At 26.8% G+C, this 22,747-nt stretch overlaps 3 protein-coding genes across 3 annotated transcripts; 1 reads left to right on the forward strand and 2 right to left on the reverse strand.

The window, feature by feature from the left end:
* Positions 1–282: 282 nt before the first annotated feature.
* LOC109596405 (2-oxoglutarate dehydrogenase-like, mitochondrial) lies at positions 283–4,081 on the reverse strand. The gene is made up of 10 exons (XM_049965940.1): positions 3,839–4,081; positions 3,273–3,776; positions 2,958–3,221; positions 2,549–2,907; positions 2,333–2,493; positions 1,838–2,253; positions 1,528–1,786; positions 1,232–1,481; positions 862–1,174; positions 283–806 (listed from the first exon to the last, which is right to left on the reverse strand). The coding sequence occupies exons 1-10, from the start codon at positions 4,062–4,064 to the stop codon at positions 388–390; spliced, it is 3,171 nt and encodes a 1,056-aa protein (XP_049821897.1). The 5' UTR covers positions 4,065–4,081; the 3' UTR covers positions 283–387.
* Positions 4,082–16,065: 11,984 nt separating this feature from the next.
* On the reverse strand, positions 16,066–17,361 carry LOC109596426 (uncharacterized). Its single transcript, XM_020011968.2, has 3 exons — positions 17,203–17,361; positions 17,027–17,142; positions 16,066–16,361 (listed from the first exon to the last, which is right to left on the reverse strand). The coding sequence occupies exons 1-3, from the start codon at positions 17,303–17,305 to the stop codon at positions 16,137–16,139; spliced, it is 444 nt and encodes a 147-aa protein (XP_019867527.2). The 5' UTR covers positions 17,306–17,361; the 3' UTR covers positions 16,066–16,136.
* Positions 17,362–18,547: 1,186 nt separating this feature from the next.
* On the forward strand, positions 18,548–19,641 carry LOC109596423 (uncharacterized). The gene is made up of 3 exons (XM_020011967.2): positions 18,548–18,719; positions 18,774–18,824; positions 18,881–19,641. The coding sequence occupies exons 1-3, from the start codon at positions 18,707–18,709 to the stop codon at positions 19,393–19,395; spliced, it is 579 nt and encodes a 192-aa protein (XP_019867526.1). The 5' UTR covers positions 18,548–18,706; the 3' UTR covers positions 19,396–19,641.
* The last annotated feature ends 3,106 nt before the right edge of the window (positions 19,642–22,747 follow it).

Here is a 22,747-nt window from a genome sequence, read left to right on the forward strand (position 1 = left end):
ACTAGGCTGTTCTGGTTCATGGGCTTTCCACGCCATGGGGTAGAAGCATCACCAAAGCAGCTTGTCTAGCTCGGAACTCGAGATAATGATTATAGAATTAGCAAACTGTCTCTACTTGGCTGCGCCATATATGCAAAATCTAACTTATTCTAATAATGGAATCAATATATTAATTAATTAATTCAATATTAGAAATTTGTTGAATAATATCGAATAAATAGCAGTGAAGTAGTTTTGGTACAACCAGTAAATACTCCAAAGAATGTAAAATTAAAAAACATATTCCAACTTTTGTCCTCATCTATTTTGATATTAACACAATTTAAACATATTTTAAATTTATTACTGTCACACTCACATTATCCGTGATACTAAGATGGTTTAGAATTAAAGTGCCAAAATGTCGTTCTTTAATTTTTCATTTTCTTTTTTGTATATAATTTTGTTTCCACATGATGGAGCCGCAGATGGCATCCTTCCAATATATCCAATATTCCTTGAATGGCCAATAGCAGTTCTCATCCTGGGTATTAAATAATGATAAGCACCTTGATTTTTAGGTTCCTCTTGACAGAAAAAGATATTAGCCTTTGGATATTTTTCACACTCTAATTTAAACAAGTCATAAGGAAACGGTGAAATCTGTTCGATTCTGGATACAGCAATTTGTTCCGATAATTTTTTTTCTTCTCTAGTTGTGAATATTTCATAGTAAACCTTTCCCACGCAAAAGATGAGCTTTTTTACATTTTCCGGATTTTTTGATGCTGGACCCGAATCCGGGATAAGTCTTTGGAATTCTGTACCTTCATATTTAAAAAATTGTTCAGTATGTTGTTTAAATTGTTTAAGGATACGAACCTGGAAGAAGGTCATCCCAAGAACTTCTTGCCAAAGGGTGCCTTAGTAAACTTTTTGGTGTAAACAAAATGAGTGCTTTTCTAAAAGGCAACGCTATTTGCCTTCTCCATATATGACACAAATTTGCTGGTGTTGAACAATTGGCAACAATCCAGTTACAATTTTCTAAATGTTTCAACGGACCACCTTCTGGAATAACGTCTTCATCATCATCACATAGTTCCAGATATCTTTCCACTCTGGCACTAGAATGTTCTGGTCCTTGGCCTTCCATCCCATGGGGTAAAAGCATCACCAAACCCGTTTGTCTAGCCTGGAACACGAGATAATGATTATAAACATAGCAATTTCTTTCCACTTTCTTTATTACCCATTTTGGTTCAGCGGCAGTTATAAATGTGTCGACCATTGGCTGTGCCATATTAGCAAAATCTCCAAACTGAGCTTCCCATATGACCAAAGCATTAGGATTGGGTAAAGAAAAACCTAATTCGAAGCCGACTGCTGCATTTTCTGTAATAGGACTATTGGTAACTGTATATTCAGCTTGGCCAGGAAACATTTTTTTTAAAGCTATGTGTACAACACCTTCTTGTGTTTGATGAAACAAGACGTGATGCCTAAAAGTCAATGTTTTTGTATGTATTACAAACTGGTGATATTAACCTGTGTGAAAAAGTTCCTCTTTGAGTATCTTGCCCAGTTAGTCTGACAGGTATACCTTCTTTCAGCAAGGAACCAATAGCAAAGGCTTCACCCATAGCCCAATCCATTTGCCGTTTACTTGTTAAATCAGTTCGGGTTCTCAATATTCTTTTAATAGCCGAATGTACCTCAAAACCATCAGGCACTTTACAGAAACCTTCAGCTATATGTTTCAAAACATCTTCTGGTATTCCGGTAGGAACTGATTTCATTGTTCCTTCTAACAATTATTTTCTAACTATGTAAAACATTTTTCATGTTAAGGTATTACCTGCAATGTATTTATCCCAAGGACTGTCATTCCATTCTGCCAAAGATATCGCCGGTTCCGCTTCAGCTTGTTTGTACTCCTCTTCACACATTTTATCATAATCCTCCTGCAACTTTTTAACTGCCTCCTCAGTTGTTATTTTCTCGTCTATCAGTTTCTTGGAATACGTAAATAACACAGGGGTATGTTTCTTTACGACATGGTACATAAGTGGTTGAGTGAATTTTGGTTCGTCGGCTTCATTGTGTCCATTTAATCGATAACCGATAAGATCAATTACTGCATCTTTCTTAAACTTCTTGCGATATTCGGCACATAATAAGCCTACATACACGCAGTCCTCTGGACAGTCATTGTTGACATGAAATATTGGAGGTTTTATGAATTTGGCAATTTCTGATGAATAAACTCCAGACCTTCAATAAAATTTCTATTTATATAATTTTATACAAAGAAGTAAAAAAACAATAGATGAAGATATTATTAATAAGTTACCTTGAACGATTGGGGTTAGTTGTAAATCCAACTTGATTATTTATTATAATGTGAATCACCCCTTTGGGATTGTAATAATTCAACCTACTAAAGTTTAGAGATTCTTGCACTATACCTTCTCCAGCAAATGATGCATCTCCATGCATTATTATGGCCATGACCTAAATATATAAAAAATTTAAACCCTTACATCAACAATCTAGATAACTTATATACCTTATCCCCTTCGGGATCATTTTTATACATTTGTTCAGCTTTTGTCTTACCCATCACGACTGGATTTACCATCTCTAAATGAGATGGATTTGCTACCATTGATACTGTATACTTTTTTCCAGATTTTGAGTGAGTTACTATTGTGCTAATACCCAAGTGATATTTTACATCGCCTGAGCCTTTTTCTTTAATAGGTTTAGTCATAAATTGCATTAATAGTTTACTCAACTTGCAATGACAAACATTTGCTAAACAATTCAATCGACCTCTGTGAGAAATTCCAAGGATTACGTATTCAACACCATTGTCAACAGATTTTTCAATAAGAGCTTTGAGCACGGGTATTAGAGTATCATTACCTATGTACAAAATAATAAAGACAAATAAAATGTGTTTACTCAAAACTTACCTTCTAATCCAAATCTTTTTTCGGCTTGCCATTTTTTGGACAAAAATGCTTCCATGCCATGAGCATGTGTCAATCGAGTTAAAATGTCTAATTTTTCTTCTTTCGTAATGGTTTTTTCGATAATACCAGGAGTTTCGATTTTCTGTCGTATAAATTGTACTTCCTCTTTGACATCCATATGATTATATTCCACTCCTATGTTCTTACAATATGCTGACTTACAACGTTTTATAATTTCTTCCAAAGTTAATGATTTCTCTGTGCCTTAAATTTATTAATTTAATTCAGAAGTATATGGAAGCAATTTTAAATTACCTAAGTATGTATTTTCAGGAAGTAAATATTTCTTTGAAAGTAAATCTTTCGAATGAAAATCTTCCTTTGGTGCTCTGTCACTGATGTACAATCTGTATTTGAAATTATTCTTAAGTTTTAACGGATCTAATTCACACAAGAAATGACCCCAATCCCTATACTTTTGGATAGTTCTGTAAACTTGATACGCATCCAGTTGACTTTTCTCTTCTGGGCTTAAAGACGCTTCATCGTGTTTTGGAGAAGGAACTGAACTCATCATAACAGCAGTTACAATGGGATTTCGACCAGTTGTATTTTTTGTAGTAATATCAGGTCGATTAATTGATTTTGATGCTGACACTTGTTGAGTGTGTTTAAATGAGGCCATATTACGATATGGGTTTACTATTGACAGGCACGGATTCTTAGCGGAACAATCAACACTAACCAAATTGAAATATGTCGACCATGAATGATCGACTGACTTTGGATCCTGTAGCCATTTGTTATACATTTCGTCAACTAACATCAGAACAATGCAAGTGATTAATAGATAATAAGTTCGAATCGAAATCATGTATTACCATATTCATCGAAATATTCGGTGAATAAGTCGACATATTCACTTTTGCTTTGATGTTCGAAATACAAGAATCTTCTGAAATATTCGTCCCACCTGGCGGGAATCGAAAATGGATCCTTTATCCATTTCATATACAGTTCATCCAAGTTTTTGCCCGTCAGAATTCCCTCCATTGTTGATAATGTGCGTACTGAAACATTATGGACTAACTTTTTTGCATAAAACATTTTCACTAAAATTTAGACTATTAGCCAATAAATATTAGCTAATCACTCTCTTGACGTTTCATTTCACATGTCAATCATTAAAATGTTAAAGATATACAGAGATAACATTAGAATCATTCAACATTTTCCACTCTGTCAATGTTGTCTGTTGTGTGGTTGTGTGACTGGTGTGCAATAAATAATTTAAATAATAATGTATCTAAGTCTAGTAGTTACTGTTTTATTTGTGGAATCATACCCATTGTTTTTAATTATACCATGTATAATTCTTTTCTTCAGCGCAACTATATTACCAAAAATTCAGAAGTTATGTTCTAATAGACATATTATTGTGGTATCTAAATCTCTTAGATTCATTTTGAGAAATTCAATCGACTTTAACAACATTGATACTGGATTATTCATTGTTTTTTAGTTTGAAATTCATATTAAACAACAAATTGGGAAATGTACAGTGAAAAGTTTTGAAATATCTTGATTTTAGATCCTATAAGAGATGCCTGTGAAGAATATTCGGGTCTTCCCTTATTGGAACGAAGAAGAAACACAATAGATTTAAATTTCCTTTATAACATTTTGCACATGGTTGAATATCGCAATTTATTAAAACAGTTTACGTTTTTTAGTTTCTCATCAAAATGATAGACATATTTTAGACGTATTTTATATACTGGCTGGAAAAAATACACCTAGATATAATTGATTGATTCCAATTTTTTTTAGAAAAATATTAACCTATTACAAAATAATAATTGATTAAAAAATTAAACAAAAATCTTAAAGCATAAAATGTCAGAAGCTAATAATGTGTCGGATCCCCTCTTTTAATTTGATAAAGACACTCATTAATGCTTCATGGCATACATCTAATGAGATTATCGACATTTTCTTCTGGTATTTCATCCCAGGCGAACTGAATCTGATGTCTTAGATTATTAAGAATCCGTAGAGGGCACTGTAAATTCGTTAAACGTCTCCCCGTCATATCCCACACATGTTCGATTGGGAATAGGTCTGAAGATCTGGGTGGCCAAGGCAATAAATTCACATTCGCGTTTAACTCATCCTGTGGTAGTTCTGGATCTTTCAAAACCTGACTGCCAACATCGCATCACAATACTCACGTTTCTGTTCAAACGCATTTACTTCTCGAAATGAAATTCCATCTTCATGCAGCTTCACTATTCTACCTCTAACAAACTAGCTTAATTGTTAAGCCTCAATACAAGATGTTTCTAAAATACGTGGTCAAAATTTGACAGTAATACGCCCAATAATGAGAAAATCTAAATAAAAAGTTTGTTCTTCAAATCGTGTTTAAAATTAAATTTTGACATATTTAATCTAAAATATTCAATACCAATATTCAAACAAACGTCCTGAACTTAGATTTTAAATATTGTCTATTTGAATAAGTTTGTCTTGATTTAATTCACACCTCACAACTAAATATTTCTATACTAATTGTTATTTACATAGTTAGATCAAATTTACAAATTATTTTTAAAAAAGAAATGAATTTTGACTATTTCATAAAAATTTATATTTTATTTTACTTATTTATATATTTATTATTTTAGACTGAAAGGTATTTTTTAATTAATTAATTGTTCTTCTGTTAGGTTCCTTCCAATAACTGGACAAAATACAAAATGTAAATAAAGTAGCTGTAAATTATATAAACTAGAAGTTAAAAAAAAGATTATTCGAAAATCAAAATTTGAGATCAGGTAGAACACCTCCAGTAATGAAAAAAATATGAATTCACTGAATGTTTTAAAACTATTAAGTTTAGTTTTTCATGTAGTTTATATAATTTAGAAAAAAGGTACTTTTGATTAATTTTGATTAACACAACCATTTTTGAGATATTTCTGTTTAAATGAATAGAAAGCAAAACTTTTGATTAATTTTAATAATTAAGAAATAAAAATATTTATTATACTTTTTTATAAATATAAATTTCAAACACATTTTAATATGCTTGAATTTATTCTTTTTTGAAGTGAAATTTCATTACATGCATTTTAAATTCTTTTGTTCTATGTTATTGACTGGCAGAGCATATACCCCCTCTTTCAATTGGCTCCACGATGTAAAATGTAATGGATTAAGTTCTGGTGACCTTAGAGGCCAATTTATAGGAGCGTCATTCCCACGGCCAAACCATTGGTTTGGAAAATTTTCGGAGAGCCTCTCACGACATTGCCGTCTAAAATGGAAACACCATCATGCATATACCAAAGATCACGTCTTCTATCAAGTGGGATGGATATTTTCGAGGAACTTGTGTAGTCGTGTTTCTAGAAATTATTAGGAAGAAGTAATTTATTTCTTAATATTGCAGCACAATAATATATTATTTATTTTTTGTGCATATTGAAAACACCATTACTTGTGGAGACACCGGAGAAAATTATATTTGATAAAATATAATTATTTTTAAACGTAACCATCTATTTGACTAACAAAACATGTCTTTCAATAAATAAACAAAGTACAAAATGTAAATAAAATAGCTATAAATTATAAAACTTACAAATTAAAAATAAATGGAGAAGGTGCTTTTTTAATTTAGATTATTACAGCAGTTTTTGAGATATTTTAGTTTAAATGAATAGAATGCAAAATCAATAATTAAAAAATAAAAACATTTATTATACTTTTTTATAAATATAAATTTAATTCACATTTTTATATGCATTAATCCATAAATTTATTTTTTATGAAGTGAAAATGGTATTCGATCCAGTTCTTACTCTTCGCTAATTTCATTAAATGCATTTTAAATTCTTTTGTTCACATTTGATTAGTTCATCATCCTGGTGAAAGTTACCTCATCAGAGATTATTTTTGATGAAATGCATGGCTATGGTTGGTTTTTTTTTGCAGCTCTCCAAACTATCGAATTAGACACACTATACTCCATTCAAACTAAGTATGAATGGGAACGGGAACCGACAAATTTAGATGTATAGTGAACACGTGATCGCAGGGAACTGATAGATAACATTTCTTAAGGGTTGGCCTAAGTTGATACCTACTTCCGGTTACATATTTATTTTATTATTATTATTATTATTAATATTTATTTAAAGTAACGGTAAATAATACCAATTATAATGTTCATTTAGATGTTAAATATTCTATAGTATTTTACACTACAAGGGAAGAAAGTTTGAGATTCCTGCCCTGCGCGCAGGGCAGGGCTCTCAAACTTTCTTCCCGTGAAGTGTATACTATTTTTCTTACTACCTCGGCTACGCCTCGGGCAATATGGCGCGCAGGGCAGGAATCTCAAACTTTTTTCCCGTGTAGTGTATACTATTTTTCTTACTACCTCGGTCGAAAGTACGTATTTTGCTCCCCGGTTCCACGACAGAAAAATACTATTTTCTGTCGTGGAACCGGGTAGCAAAATACGTACTTTCGACCAAGGTAGTAAGAAAAATATTTTAAATACGGCCCTTTCGACAATCGCGTGTACTGATAGTTGGATTTAACTGTTCTTGGACTTTTTGTACGTGTAATTTTTTCTTCTTATTGTGCCTGTTTCACGTAAACGTCGCCCAGTGGAAAGAAAGGTTTTATAATTAGGTAAATTTCGTCAAGAATATTTTTCTGCATATCGTCTTACAGCAAAACGTGTGCTTCAATGAGATTTACCATGAGTTAGTGACAAATTCAAAATTGATGTACATTATTTGAATGGTATAAATACAAACGCAAACAACAAATTCAAACTAAATATAATCACAGATTATTTCATCATACCTATTTGATATTTGTATTGTTTGGAAATCTCTTTAACTTTCTTCAAACATTAGAACTGAAATATTTCGAAAACAGTTCTGATACTTATAATTAATATAAGAGCATCTTTTTTCTAAATTATGCAAAGAATATTAAAAGTTTAATAGTTTTAACAAATATTCAGTTGTGTAGAAAATACGACGCTACTGGTATCCCTCAGAATCTATGCTACTGTTTCATCATGGAAAAATTATATTATATTGAATTTTAGCATATTACATACCAAATTTAAATCCGATTATTGAAATTTAAATTTGAAGGGTTGTATTTTATTTGAACTTTGAAAAAAAAATATCATTTATAATATTATTATTAATCTTTGGACTCTTCGATGCGTTAGTAAGTTAGATTTTTTTGAATTATATTTATAGTTTCTAGTTTTATATAATTTACAGTTACTTTATTTACATTTTATATTTTGCCCAATTATTGAAAGATTTGTTCTGTTGGATAAATAGATGGTTATGATTAATAGATGAATGACTTAATTAAAAGCTACTATAACAACCATATAAATAAGTAAAATAAAATATAAAAATAATAATACAATATTTTTCTAAGAAACAGTCAAAATGATTTCTTTTTTTGAATTAAAATGAGTTTAAATTTTATTCAACGATCTAAATAACAATTAGTACAGAAATGTTAGTTGTGAAGGATGAATTAAAATCAAGACGAACTTATTCAGGTGGTCAACATTTAAAATCTAAGTTTAGAACGTTCGTTTGCAGTGGTAGATCCTTTCACTTTTGCATTGAATGTTTTAGATTAAATATGTCAAAATAAACGGAATATCCCAAGTGTTACAAAATAGAGAGGAAGCATGAATCACCATAAAAGAGCCGAGTTGAACAACACTCATTTATTATTTTATTCAGACATATAAGTAGTTTCGATTTGAATTTGTTGGTAACTATTTCGTCTATTCTTTGTTTAACAAACCTAAATTTACTCATATTATGTAAGTTGGTTAAAAAAAATAGCAGTATTAAATATTACAATAACGTATTGATCAAAATGTGTAACATGTATATATAAGTTTAACTAAATTGTTAAATAAAAATTCATTTCATAATCTTTCTGTATTTGCATTTTTAAGTAAGGATTTGCATTGAAAGAACAACCACGTATGCTCCTCCTAATAAATGCAACTGACTATTAACTAAACTATAAAATTGTTACTGTAGTTTAAATAAATTTAAATAAATTAAGCAACTGATATTAATTTATGGCTAAAGTAATGGCTAACCTTCAACCAATTTATAGAAGATATATAAGAAGCGTTGCTATTTGCAATATTGATATAACAATTTTCTAATAGATCAAGGAAAGCGGTAACACCCATAAAAGTAAATTTGATTAAAAAATTTCGAAACTCAAACAAAAGAATAACAAGACAAACCATTAATTATTTAACAGTTTCCCAACTCTACGACCCAGATGATTACAAATCTGTAATTATCGATGCGCTTATTTTGATTTGATCTCTTCACCTATTATTTGAAGGAACTACCTTCATGTAATTTGTAATAAGATGCGTTACAAGGAAATACCGTTAAGTAAATAGTATATTACTTGCTTTTTATAAAATATCTGAAGCGTTGCTAACTTAATGTATTGCTCTTTTATTTATTACATCCTCTTCCTGTAATAATAAATAATTAATAACATAAAATATAATAAAACATTTGTGCAATTTTTAATGTGATGTGAATCAATTTCTTGTAATAATTTTTTGGGTACGCCATTGGTTGTTATACTAATTCATCAACAATAGTTCGATCTGGTGAAAAAAAGTCGTGCAACATTTTCCATATGAAATGGTATTATGATTTTGCAATTCGGACTTTACAATCGATTTTTAATTAAGCACAACTCGCTGAAATCATATTTCGAAATTTTCTCATCGGATTTGTTTATTAGTATGTAATAATTATATAGGTTTTTATGTCTGTGTGCAATTTCATGTAAAATATATATTAAGCCATTAAGCAATCTATTTTTTATTGGTTTCGTTTGCCAGACTAAAGTTCAACGAACTAAGCTAGATGAACATTTAGTAAAGACAAAGGAGTTTGTTAACATATTAACTTTTTAACATTTCTTAAAACTTTTAATTTCAAATTATTTTCTTGGAATGGAATACTTCTATTATTAAAATTAAAAACCAATAAAACGAATTTTGGATAATTTTGATTTTTTCTTCCCTCTTAAAATATAATAATAACTATTCTAATAAAAAATAAAAGTATAAATATAAAAGTAAAGATATTGATGAAGTTATTGACATTTTCTAAAATATGAAAATCTTAAATTAATTAATAATATAATTGATTCTTCCATTATTATTAATAAAAAGTAATTAATAAATATCAAGTATAAGTAAGTATAAGTAAAAAATTTGTAGTAAGATTTATTAATAAACTAATTGATTTTCTCTGGTATTTTAAGAAATTTTCATTATTATTAGTAAATTAATAATATATTTTAATTTCATTTTCTTAATTAAATATTTTAATTGTTGGTATTGAAGATTACTAAAACGAATTTTGCTTTCTCCCTCTTCTTTTTCATTAATTAACATAAAATAAATTTTCTGTTGTTATTAATAAAAAGTAACTAATAAATTTCAAATATAAATAAGTTTTTATTAATATCGATAAACTTTTTATAATATTTATTAATTTTTTTAAAATTCAATTTTTAATTAAATATTTTTATTATTGTATTATTGAAAACTTTTAAGAAAAGTAAGTATATTAATTGTTTTATTATAATTTATTCCTCTCTTATTATTAATAAAAAATAATGAATATAATTTAGGTATAAATAAGTATAAGTGTAAATATAAAAATTGTTATCAATTTTCATTATTATTAATAAAAAATTAAATTAATAAATTTTCATTTTAATTTCTCAAAAAAATATTATTATTGGAATTGAGAACTATTTAAACGTATTTTTGACAATTTTGATTTCTTTTTCTTTATGTCTTTTGGTTTCTTAACATAAAATAAAATATACCCATATTATTATTTTTAATTTTGTTCTTCCATTATTATTAATAAAAATTGATTATTAATTTTTTTTTAATATTCATTCCAAAAACTATAAAAGTTTCTAATAATGGATAAATCAATAAACTGATTTACTCTGATATTAAGTATTATTTATTATTGTTATTAATAATAATAAATTTTAATTTCTTAATTAAATATTTTTATTATTTCTCCCTTTCCCTGTCTATTTATTTTATAAAATAAAATTAAATTTATTTATATAAATTATTCTTTTATTATATACTTTTTTATTATTATTGTTTAAAAAATAATTAATAAATATTAATATATTATTTATTTAATTAATTTATTCGTTTATTCGTTTATTCGTTTATTCGTTTATTCGTTTATTCGTTTATTCGTTTATTCGTTTATTCGCTTAAATTATTTAAATATTTATTTATTTATTTATTGTAATTGGTAATCTTATTAACTTTCTCTGATATGTTAAGAAATTTCCATTATTATTAATATTAAAATAATAGATTTTAATTTCTTAAATATTTTTATTATTGGAATCGAAAAATACTAAAACAAATTTTATATATATTATTTTTATTATAATTCATTCTTTCATTATCATTTGTATTCTAATATATAAAGTATAAGTAATATATAAAATATAAATATAAACGTTTCTATAAAAAATATTGATAAACTAATTGTCTTTTCAGTTATATTAAGAAATTTATATTATTATTGATAATAAATTAATTTAAATTTCCATTTTAATTTCCTAATTAAATATTTTCATATCTGAATTTAATTTATAAATTCTAAATATTAAATGAGTATAACTATAGAAGTTTTTGGCAAAAAGAAATTTATAAACTGATTGACTTTCTCTGATAAATTAAGAAATTGCTCAGTAAATTTTGAGCAGTATATATCTACCATTAATGGAATTCAATTACGATTACAATCGGCATGCAATGACCTGTGATGTTCTTTAATGCAACAGCTATTAGTTTGGTCAGTTAAGAGAATCGCTGTAAATGTTAGATCAATCATTTTTACCCACACAGGTATCCGATTGCACTATTGACAATTAACGTTACAAATCACTTTGATCTTGCTAGTTATTTTTATGCAGCGGCGGCCAAAACCATTTATAATTAAGATTAAATCTAAATTAAATATTTTTTTAATTAAAAACACTTTCAATAAATCAATTTGAAAGTGGATAAATATTTATTCTTGCATGATTTATTAGAAGAGATTTGGAAGTTACTGATGGAGATTTGTACCAAACCTAGTGTTCATTAAAATTCAACAATGAATGATGTTTGATATGCTGAATTAAAATGTAATTCGATGCAATTATAAAAATAAAGATGACTCACATCACTAAAGTTTCTAAATATATAATTATTTACACAATCACGTTCGAAAATATTACTAGTATACCGTTAGAATAAAGGCAAACAATTAGTTCCAATCTGTATGCAATTTTGCTCACATTTTCCAAGGTTTCGTAATGGTTCTCCGCATACGTTTTGCAGATAGCAAATTAGCATGACACTTGGGCTCATAAAATGTGATATTAATCATTTTAATGCCTATAATTAATTGAAAAGCGATCCATTAAATGATAATGTTATGCAACGCTAGGAAGTTTCACTATATTTATAAATTAATTGTAATCCGGGCTTCCTCCATCACTGCTCAATTATAACTATCGAGATTTTTCTAATTTATTGTTTTATTCTTTTAGAAATGTGCCACATACAACACCAGTGAATATTCGCCACATACCATTTGATAGAAATGGCCATGTTTTATGTAACTGCAGCAATAAATTTTATAAGTGTGAAATCACTGGAAGCATTTAATTGCAGTATATGGATAAAATATTTCAATTTCACTTCGACAACAATTTTTAGATTATGACAATAATTCTATTAGGATGTAATTTTTCCTCAACAATGTGCAGCCAAGAGTTGCAATCTAAATAAGTCAAGGTTTAAAGAAAATTAATCAGAAGTTAATTAATCTATCTCACGTAGAGACAAGAATAAAAATAAAACCGCACTTTTATTATTGTACAAGCCCGAGAATAATTAACCGCTTGCCTAATTTAGAATTATAATAATTTGATCATAGAGCACGATGTTGTGCTATTCTAATTGTGGGAGTGGGGAGACCGTTTTGCAACTGGTTAATTGGCAAACAAAATAATTATTTTACAACCACACTCTGGCCGTTAACAAAGAATTAAATTTCGAAAAGATGAGATATGTTAATTTCGTGAGAAGAATACCCAGAGTGTTGTAGCACGCAGGCTTATGTTTAAATGTATGTTTTAACTTTTACCGAATTGTGTAAATAACAATAAACTATTGTCTCAGATATAATTAAAACTACTTAGACAATTTTAGTACGCCAGCTCGCGTAAACAATGCCATAAAAATTTATGTTTGTCACGGATTCCGCATAAAAACTTGAAAACCTATAAGAGGATTATGTGAGATGTTCCAGGTCCTTCGAATATGAAAGTGTTTATTTAAATTTAACAAGAAAAACTGTGAAACGGAAACACTTAATACATGGTTTATGTACTTGAAGGGTCCCTAATTTAAAAATAATACTCTTGCCTTGAGCTACATGTAAGGTGATCACTTGGGTCTAACTGAAGATCATGGCAACTTTGGGACCCGGAGTGAAATACATTAACACATTCATAAAAAAAGTAATAAACTAAGTAATCGACTATGTCTAATTCTTTTATAATGCTTTAAAATTCGCGTGTTAAGACTATCTTATTATTAATATGATTTAAATAATTTATAAGTGCAATAAACTTTAAGAATGAGATAAAAAGATTTTATAAGGGTCACAATAATAAACTATTTGATTAAATAGTAAGTTATGTAGAAGTGTTTCTAAAATAGTTAGTCAAAATTTGGGAGCAATTTTTTTTTTTTTTTTTCTTCTGTGGGAAATACAACCCCTTGTTTTTTTCTCATACTTCTATAATCTGTATTTCGAACATGTTAAATTTGGTATATACTATTTTAAAATACATACAATAGTACCATAAATTCTGAGCATTAGGTTTTTCTTTTTCTATTTTATACACCACTGATTTTTTAACTATTAGTAATATATTAATTATCAAACATTTGAGATATTTCGGTTTAAATGTTTGAAAAAAAGTTAAATTGATATCCTTACAATACAAAATCAAGTAGAAGAGGAAATAAACTCGGGTTGTAATTATATTTATATTTTACTTTGTATTTGTAATATGTAGATACCATTAAAAAATCTACATAAATGTGAAAAGTACACTCTTTGTTGAACATTTTTACACCAGAATATATTTTTTAAACTATATATTTTTTATATTTTTTTATATAACTCACATATTTAAGAATAAAAGTACTCTTAACTAATTTAAAAAAAAAAGTTAAACTGATTTTCATTCAATACAAAATTAAGTAGATATGGTAGTACAAACTAACTTGAGATTGTATTTAAGTCTTGTGTATTTGTTGTTTGTATATATATTTGTAACAAGTAATTGCCATAATATAATGTTGATAGGTTATTAACTCTAGGTAAATATCGTGGAAGAGCATGTCCCGCTATAAAACGATGTGCAGAAAAATATCCTAGAGGAAATTTACTTGATTACAATACCTTTCTTTCCACTTAACGACTTTTAGGTAAAACAGACACATTGAGAACTAGAATTACAGATAGAGGGAAATTAAAAACAATTAAAACAGACGCAAATAAGGATTTGCATTTTGTTGACATAAATCCTACTATTGGTAGAAGACGTTCTTTACAATAAACTAATGTGCATTTTCACCATTATCGAGAAGCTTAAGATCATTTAGAAAAAGACCTAACGTTAATATTGAAACTTGGTTCAATCCGTCATGAACTCGACATACATTCTTATCAAAAATAATTTTCTCTGGTGAGGCAACTTTTACTAAAAATGGTTTTTTATTACACGTGTATATGAATGATGGCTGATGAAAACCTTAATGCCAAAAAACCAATAATTAATTAAAATAAATGCTTGGGCTGTAACATTAAGGAAATAAACTACTAGCCTTTTCTTTCTGATAATTTGGCTGGAAAAATGTATCTACAATTTATAAAGACACGACGAGTTCTTCGAAGGAAACTTACTGAACAGAAGACGTGATATTTGATATTCGGAAAATGTTCTATATTAATGGCCGTGGGAATGATGCTCCTATGAATTGGCATCGAAGGTCACAAGAACTTAATCCATTTGATTTAACAGTGTGGTACCAAATGAAAGAGGGTCTGTCTAAGTTCTACCAGTCAATAACATTAAAAACTATTAAAAGAATTAATTAAAGCATTTAATGAAATTAGCGAAGAGAAAGAACGGGTTTGAATAGTCTTTTCACTTCATAAATAATATATTTATAATACATTAGTGCAAATGGAGAACTTAAATGTGAACGAAATTTTTGTTTATTATATATATAAAGATATAGCAAATGTCTTTTTTTTTTCATTCTTTAATTTTCAAAAGTAATTAAAAGTACCTTATCATACTTATTTGAATTTGAATTGTATAAAAATCACTTCAACTTTCTTCAAACATCAAAACTAAAATATCTCATACGACGGTAATAATCAATAAGTTGTGCAACAGTTCTATTTTTTGCTTTAAATTCAGTGGAGTAAAAATAGGGAGGGGAAAAAATCTCTCCAAATCAAAAGTATATTTTTTCTTCTAAATTTTGCAAATAATACGATAAGTCTAATAGTTATAAAATATTCAGTGGTGTAGAAAATAGGGCAGAATCCATCAGAATCTACGCTACTGCATCATTGTGGAGAAAGCTTATTGAGTTGTAGGTATGAATTTTAGAATAATACAGTCGAAATTTAAATATGAATGGAATATGAAATTTTTTTTTTTTTAATTAAATTTTCTTCTGGAGAAATTCAAATAAAAAGGCTTTATTTAGATTTTTTCATTACTGGACGCGTTCTTCCTACACCCAAATTAAGAAAAACCTTGTAAATAATAAATTCGAAATAAGTTGATTATAATTTTTGATTATTTTATACCAATTTTATATTTTCAAATTAAGAAAAACGAAAGCATGTGTTTAAATCAAATTCTTAATTAAGTCATTCAACCAATTTATTAAACCAACTTATCAATGAAATTTAAAGATGTAACCAACATTTTGGTCATGTGCTATTGTAACCATGGTGCAGTGACGAGAAGAAAGCCTTCGCTTGATAAAAAACAATGGGCCTGCTGTGGATTAGCGCCTTGTGGCAATTGATAATTCCTCGACAATGATGTCTTCGTTCTTGTAGTTCCGACTGCATCTAAATGATTAGCTACTATTTCCACATAGTGCGGATATACGATGCACTTCAGTTCTGATGGTCTGTATCCTCTCGCGTCCACTAATATCTGCAAATAATAATAATATAAAAATACTTTTTCTTTTATACGGAAATTATGTCACATTGCAATTTTTCGGAATCTTTTACAGAGAGAGAATCAATTGCGGCAAAAAAACTAGTACGTTCGCATAGTCTACTAAGAAACTCATAAAGACTGACAATTAGCAACGGTGAAGCGTGCGTTATTTGGCAATTTACTAAAGTGAAAGCACCAACTATGGATCTGGATTTACCAATATTCTCGCCTAGATCGTTTTTTTGTAAATAATACACACATGCGATCTCCATTATTTATGGCAAACTCCAAATAGGAAAACTGGACGAAATTTTTGTTAATTGAGGAAATAGAATATGTTAGAAATGTTTTAATTTTTACTTTTCTCAAATTTCATACTGTACTTACTAAAAAAAATGTCGTACCACCATAAATCATTTAATTTTTTGTTGATTATTTTTTTTATAATCAAAAATTTAACTTGTACATATTCTACAATACAATGAAAATATTCTTTCATTTTTAATATTAATTTTTAGAGTAAAGTAGATTGTAGTAGTAAATCTATTAAAAATTTGTTATTATTTTATCTTCACGAAATTTCTAGAGATTATATATAAAAAGAAATGAGAAAATTAAAAAAAAATAACAATACAAATAATTTATATATTACTTACCTCAAATTTTTCACTTGTAAATACTATAGTCTCTATATTGCTACTTGTCATAATATCTCTAAGCAGTTTATTAGAAAAATCTGGGGGATTCTTGATTGTAGATTTAATATTAATACCTATATAAAATATTTAAATATATTGTGACTATAAATTGCTTAACTTAAATTATGTTATACCCTTTTTTATTAACTCGGCTCTTATTGATTCGAATTCAGCTTCCTGTAAAATGGATCCTAAAACGACAACTTTGAAACAGTCAGTGGGAGAATATTGCACCATGAATGCAGTGATTTATGAAATGATATGATTTTGATATTATGACATTTAAACAATTATTAAATGTATAGATAACCTCACTCATTTCATTACTCATTCTAATCACAATTTAATAAAAATTTGATTCAATACAGACATCTTTTTCTAAAATTTCTTCGTCATTTTATTTACAAAGTAAGACTTTTGGTAAGAGCTTAAATTAAAAAAAAAAAAAATACAGTAATAAATAATTATTATTGTAAATAACATATAATAATAATAAAATTATAATGAATATATTTTTGGACAAATAATTGAATCGACGAAAACATTGTTGTCAGGATACCGTACCGGAACCGGATTCCGGATGGAGGCTGAATGAAAAGTATAATGAAATCCTGTACTATATTAATTACTTATTAAGATTAAGTTATTGGCATTATTCCATCATTTATGCTGACATAAAATGTATTGAAGTGTATTATCATTTTTTGCGCATTATAAAAATATAACTTGTTCTTCTTTAACGAAAAATATACCTAAGCGGGATATATTGTTCTTTTATAAACAACACCAAAGTTCTAATCAGTCTATAGACGCATTCGTTAAATGCGGCTATTTTTTAAGGTAAGGAATCATATACTTTCTTAGAAGAGAGTTTTTCATTTAATTATAATTAATTTAATTCATTTAGAGAAAAATAAACATTATTAGATTACTCTGTTGAAGGAAAATATTAAAAATGTCACACTACATAGTTAAACTAAAAGGTGTTCAAATACTTAATCCGTAATTTAATTAGTAATTTGTAACAAACAAAATCTGGAATTAATGTATACGTAAAATTTATTGTTTATATTTAGAAAGATACACAATATTGTTCAATGTAAGTTTTTGATAAATGTTTGTATGCCAGATCATGCAGATGTATCCTGCTGTAAAAAATCAATTAAATTTATTTTATAAAGGGAGGTGAAGAAAACCGTTTGGAAGGGTATGCAGTTCTAATGTAAAATAGGAGTCTGTGAGCCATTTCAAATGTTATGTGTAATATGAGTTGCCTATACTTTGATAATATTTTTATATAAATAAATGAAATAATCATGATTATATAATATATAAATTATACAAATATGTAAGTACAGCTCATATCACTATCGTAATTTAAATAATATAAAACAATTTATAAAAAAATATTTGCTGAAAAACTGTTAGTTTAAAATAATTTACAAAATATGTTGGTCATCCTGACAATTCTATTTCCTATCAACTGAAAGTGTATGTTTACATTTTCTCTATAAGCTTTATCCTAAATGTATCAAGTTTTACTAATAATTTTATGTTAATTCCGACTATTTTCAGTTTATTGTACAAACATACAAGCATCCACTTAAACGAGAATAAACTAGTTATAATTTTACAACAATGGAAGTGAATAGTAAGATATTTTTGTATAATTGTATAATAAAACATTACTAACAACACATTTTAGGGCCTAGGAAGAAAATTCTTATCATTAGACCAGAATCAAAAGCTCCTCCAGGTAATGATAAAACTTTTATGAAACCTGATGTAACCTGACAATGTCATTTGTTTCAGAACGTATACAAAAGAACTTGGAACCTATGTATCAAAATATTGAAAAGAAGAAGTATGCTCAAGATTGCTACTACAGCAACCATTGTCCCAATATAAGTCCACTAAAAAGAGCAAGCAAAGGTCCAGTACATGAAAGACTTGGAATAAATAGAAAACGTAGACGAATGTATGACATGCCTTACGGCACCAACACATCCCTACTAGGTCCAAAAAGAAGGACATTAAAAACAACTGCTAATAACTATACCGCACAAAATCGCCTGCATCGTATTAAACAAAGTTTTAGACAAAACAAACGTATGCCAAGAAATCTACTTATTAAGGTTCCAAATATTCCAAATACTCCAGTTGCTAGTAAAAAATTTAAAATGTTGCTGAATCCTACGTTACAAAGTGATATTCGATTATTGCAAAGTAGTTATAATTCTGAGCCTTTGATGTGTTATTTAGAAGACTTTAGACCTACGTCTGCAGGAACAGGGATAAGCACAAATGACAGATTTACTCAGTTATGAAATAATTTTGTTTAACTGGGTATTTTGTAAAGTCACTTGGTGCACAGAGAGTTATTAGGTTTTGTATTTTTAACACAATTTTCAAAAAAGCACCATGTGTTTCTATTTTGCAGCATATCCAATGGTGAAGAATTGTTGATTTTTTCTTTTCTTTGTTTTGGTCTTAAGATCGATATTTTTTAAGAGTTTTCAGTGATATGAAAATCTATATGTCCAAAGTTTTATGAATAAATGTTTATTTATATATTTACTTTGTTTTATTGTTTTGAAGAATAATTAATATATGAAAATATAATCAAAATTTTAAATAATCTTTTTATTTCAATGTTGTCTATTAATCTCAAGACTCCACAATTAAGTGAAATATAAAACTAATGAAATAAAATATATTAGTAATAAAAAATGATTTCTAAGGAAAATTTAAATAAGTTAATTCAATAATAGATTTGTAATTTGTGACTTGACTATAAAATTGTTTTAATACATCAAAATACAGTAAATGTGTAATGTGATACATCCTTTTTTTTATGTATCATATGTGATAAAATCTCAAAACAATCTCTTTAAAAGTCACTTAAGTTTTTTCGATTTCCCAGATTGTAGGAGAGAACAGAAATTTTAATTTTGGTGCGATCAAAACAATTACTGACAATTTGTTATAAGAAACGCAGATATTAATAAAAAACTAACTAATAAGAAAATTAAGAAAATAAATCTTTTATATTTTTATTAATATTTGTTTATTTACTTTTTTTTCTTTCTTAATAGCAAAAAAATATATCTTATCTCAACTCATCAAATTTTCATAAATTTCTACATCTGTGTGGATTGATTAAAGTATTATAATTATTTTATTAACATTATAAAAGTATAAATAAAATTTATATTTTATTTAGTTTGTGTACTTAAAAAGCAGGACATATAATTTATATTAATATAAAAATAATATACAGGAATATATTAAAATCATAATAAAACAAGTTGATTTTTAGTTCAATTAAAATTTTTTCAACAACATATTTTTTCTAAATTAATAAAACCAGCAAAGCTTTTTTAATTAAAAAACCATTGTATTTTTGTACAAATGAATAAAAACTCATTAAAAAACTGAATAATTTATAAATTGATTATTTAAATGAGATTAAATCAAATAAAAGAATATTATTTTATTAAAATAATATATTTGTTAAAGTTTTCAGATTAATAAATTCGAAAACTTGATAAAATATAATAGAGTTGATAAGTTTCCAAAAAACTGCGAAGAATAACAAAAATAATCTAAGTTAGTTAATTTATAAATATCAGAAAAATTAAAACATTTCGGAAATTGTATACATTAATGAAAGTTGAATTGGAATATGATTTACTACTTCTGCCTTTGGTCAAAACAAATAACCAGTAGTCGTCTATCTGAAATTTAATTATTCATTTGCTATCATTTATGAATAATATGATTTTATACGCTAGAGAGATTTATTAAAAACTATTTCATAAAAATTTATGGTTTTGTTTGGTCATAGTTTAGGATGGCAATATAAATATTTTTTGACATTAATTTAATATAATTAATTAATTTAATACACAATCATTTGTAAAATGAATAGTTATATTTAGAAATCCATGTATATAACATGCAATTTAAGTTGTCATTTGAACTAGATTAAATAAAGTAATAAAATAACATTATAAAATAAAAATACAATTCCATGTTACGAAATGTTAAAAATCATGCATCTTGAATTAAAACAATATGTTGAAGTTGTTGAAGCTTTTAGTAGATTTTTTAAATCATTTTCTAGAATAACACGTCTGAAAACTTGATAAAATATAATAAATTAGAAAATTATTAAAAAAATTGCCAAGAACAACAAAAGTAATCTAATTAAGTTTGTATATTTAGAAAAATTAATTTTCTTAATTTTGAAAATTCACTTTAATGTGAGTTGACTAGAATTTTATTTACTATCTCTCTATTGTCTCTTGCCAAAATACTTCAGATAAAATCCAAAATTGTGTTTTTATATTTGATCAATATTATTTCGATTATTATTTACTTTTAGCAAGACAAAATTTGAATAAATAGCAATATTTTGCGTTAAGAGTCACCTCATGTAGTACCAAGTCATATTGAAATGATATTGGGGCTTCAATTTTAAAAGCCTTATTAATGTAAATGTCAATTTAATATCCCAAGGAATCTTATTTTTAATAGAAACCATTCAAACCATATTTTTGTTAAGGTGGTCCACAATAATGGTAGAAAATATTTTAGAGCCACATAGCAAATAAATATTGTATGGATTTTATTATTGGTGTTCTAAATTGATTTGATTAAATTAATTTATTTTAAACAGAATAATATACAAATTGATTATTTATATTTAGAAAATCATTTATATAACATACAATTTAAATTGTTGTATGAATTAGATTAAAACAATTAATAGAATAACATTATATAATTAAAATACCATTCCATATTATGAAATAATAAAAATCATACATGTTGAATTAAAACAATTTGATTCGTTAAGCCGTTTGGTAGATTTTATTAATGATTTTCTAGAACACTAAATACAATGAGGTAATGAAATTGTAAGGTCTATAAAAATTGCTAAAATAACAAAAATAATCTTTTTAAAATGAATTAAATATGTTTAAGATGATATTAAAAATCAAAACATTTTAAAAATTCACATTAATTAATTATAATAAGACCACAGATAAAATTCAAAATTAAATTCTTAAATTTGATCCATCATACTTCCGTTATTATTTACTCTTGAGTAAGACCATTTTGCTTTAATCGCAGTATTTTTGCATTAAGTGACACCCTGTATAGTTCCACATATTTTTCAATCTTCCTGTAATGATTTATGAATAATTGGTTGGGTCTTAAAAGCTTTATGTAACTAAACTATATATTAAATATAATTGTATATGTGTATGTATATATATTATATCCCAGGGAGTGAATTTATTAGAAACCGTTCCATAAAGTTTTATAGTTTTGTTAGATCATATTTCGGGTTGAACCAAAAAATAATAAAGGTGGAAAAGTCTGGATCCACAAGACAGATAAATATTTTATGGTTTATATTAATGGTGATCTAAATTATTTTTTATTTTTAACAGAATAATTTAAAAACTGATTATTTTTATTTATAAATGTATTTATCCATCGATTGAAATTGTTATTTGAATTAGGTTAAATCAATTATATTAACATTAAATAATTAAAATATTCTAAATCTTACATTTAGAATATTCTTAAATTTAACCACTCATATTATTTACCCTTCGGTAAGACCATTTTGGTTGAATCACATCATTAAATGCATTAAATGACTTT

Source organism: Aethina tumida, chromosome 4, assembly GCF_024364675.1.
Source record: "Aethina tumida isolate Nest 87 chromosome 4, icAetTumi1.1, whole genome shotgun sequence".
NCBI classification, from domain to species: Eukaryota; Metazoa; Arthropoda; class Insecta; order Coleoptera; family Nitidulidae; genus Aethina; species Aethina tumida.

Bases quoted from the DNA above. Each gene is read 5' to 3' on its own strand.
- LOC109596426 (XM_020011968.2), bottom strand. From the start codon at position 17,305: ATGGTGCAATATTCTCCCACTGACTGTTTCAAAGTTGTCGTTTTAGGA. The intron at 17,143-17,202 runs GTATAACATAAT...TATTTTATATAG, and splicing joins AGCCGAGTTAATAAAAAAGG to GTATTAATATTAAATCTACA. The intron at 16,362-17,026 runs GTAAGTAATATA...TATTATTTGCAG, and splicing joins TTACAAGTGAAAAATTTGAG to ATATTAGTGGACGCGAGAGG.
- LOC109596423 (XM_020011967.2), top strand. The intron at 18,825-18,880 runs GTAATGATAAAA...CATTTGTTTCAG, and splicing joins AGAATCAAAAGCTCCTCCAG to AACGTATACAAAAGAACTTG.
- LOC109596405 (XM_049965940.1), bottom strand. From the start codon at position 4,064: ATGTTTTATGCAAAAAAGTTAGTCCATAATGTTTCAGTACGCACATTA. The intron at 3,222-3,272 runs GTAATTTAAAAT...AATAAATTTAAG, and splicing joins TCCTGAAAATACATACTTAG to GCACAGAGAAATCATTAACT. The intron at 2,908-2,957 runs GTAAGTTTTGAG...TTTTGTACATAG, and splicing joins AAAAAGATTTGGATTAGAAG to GTAATGATACTCTAATACCC.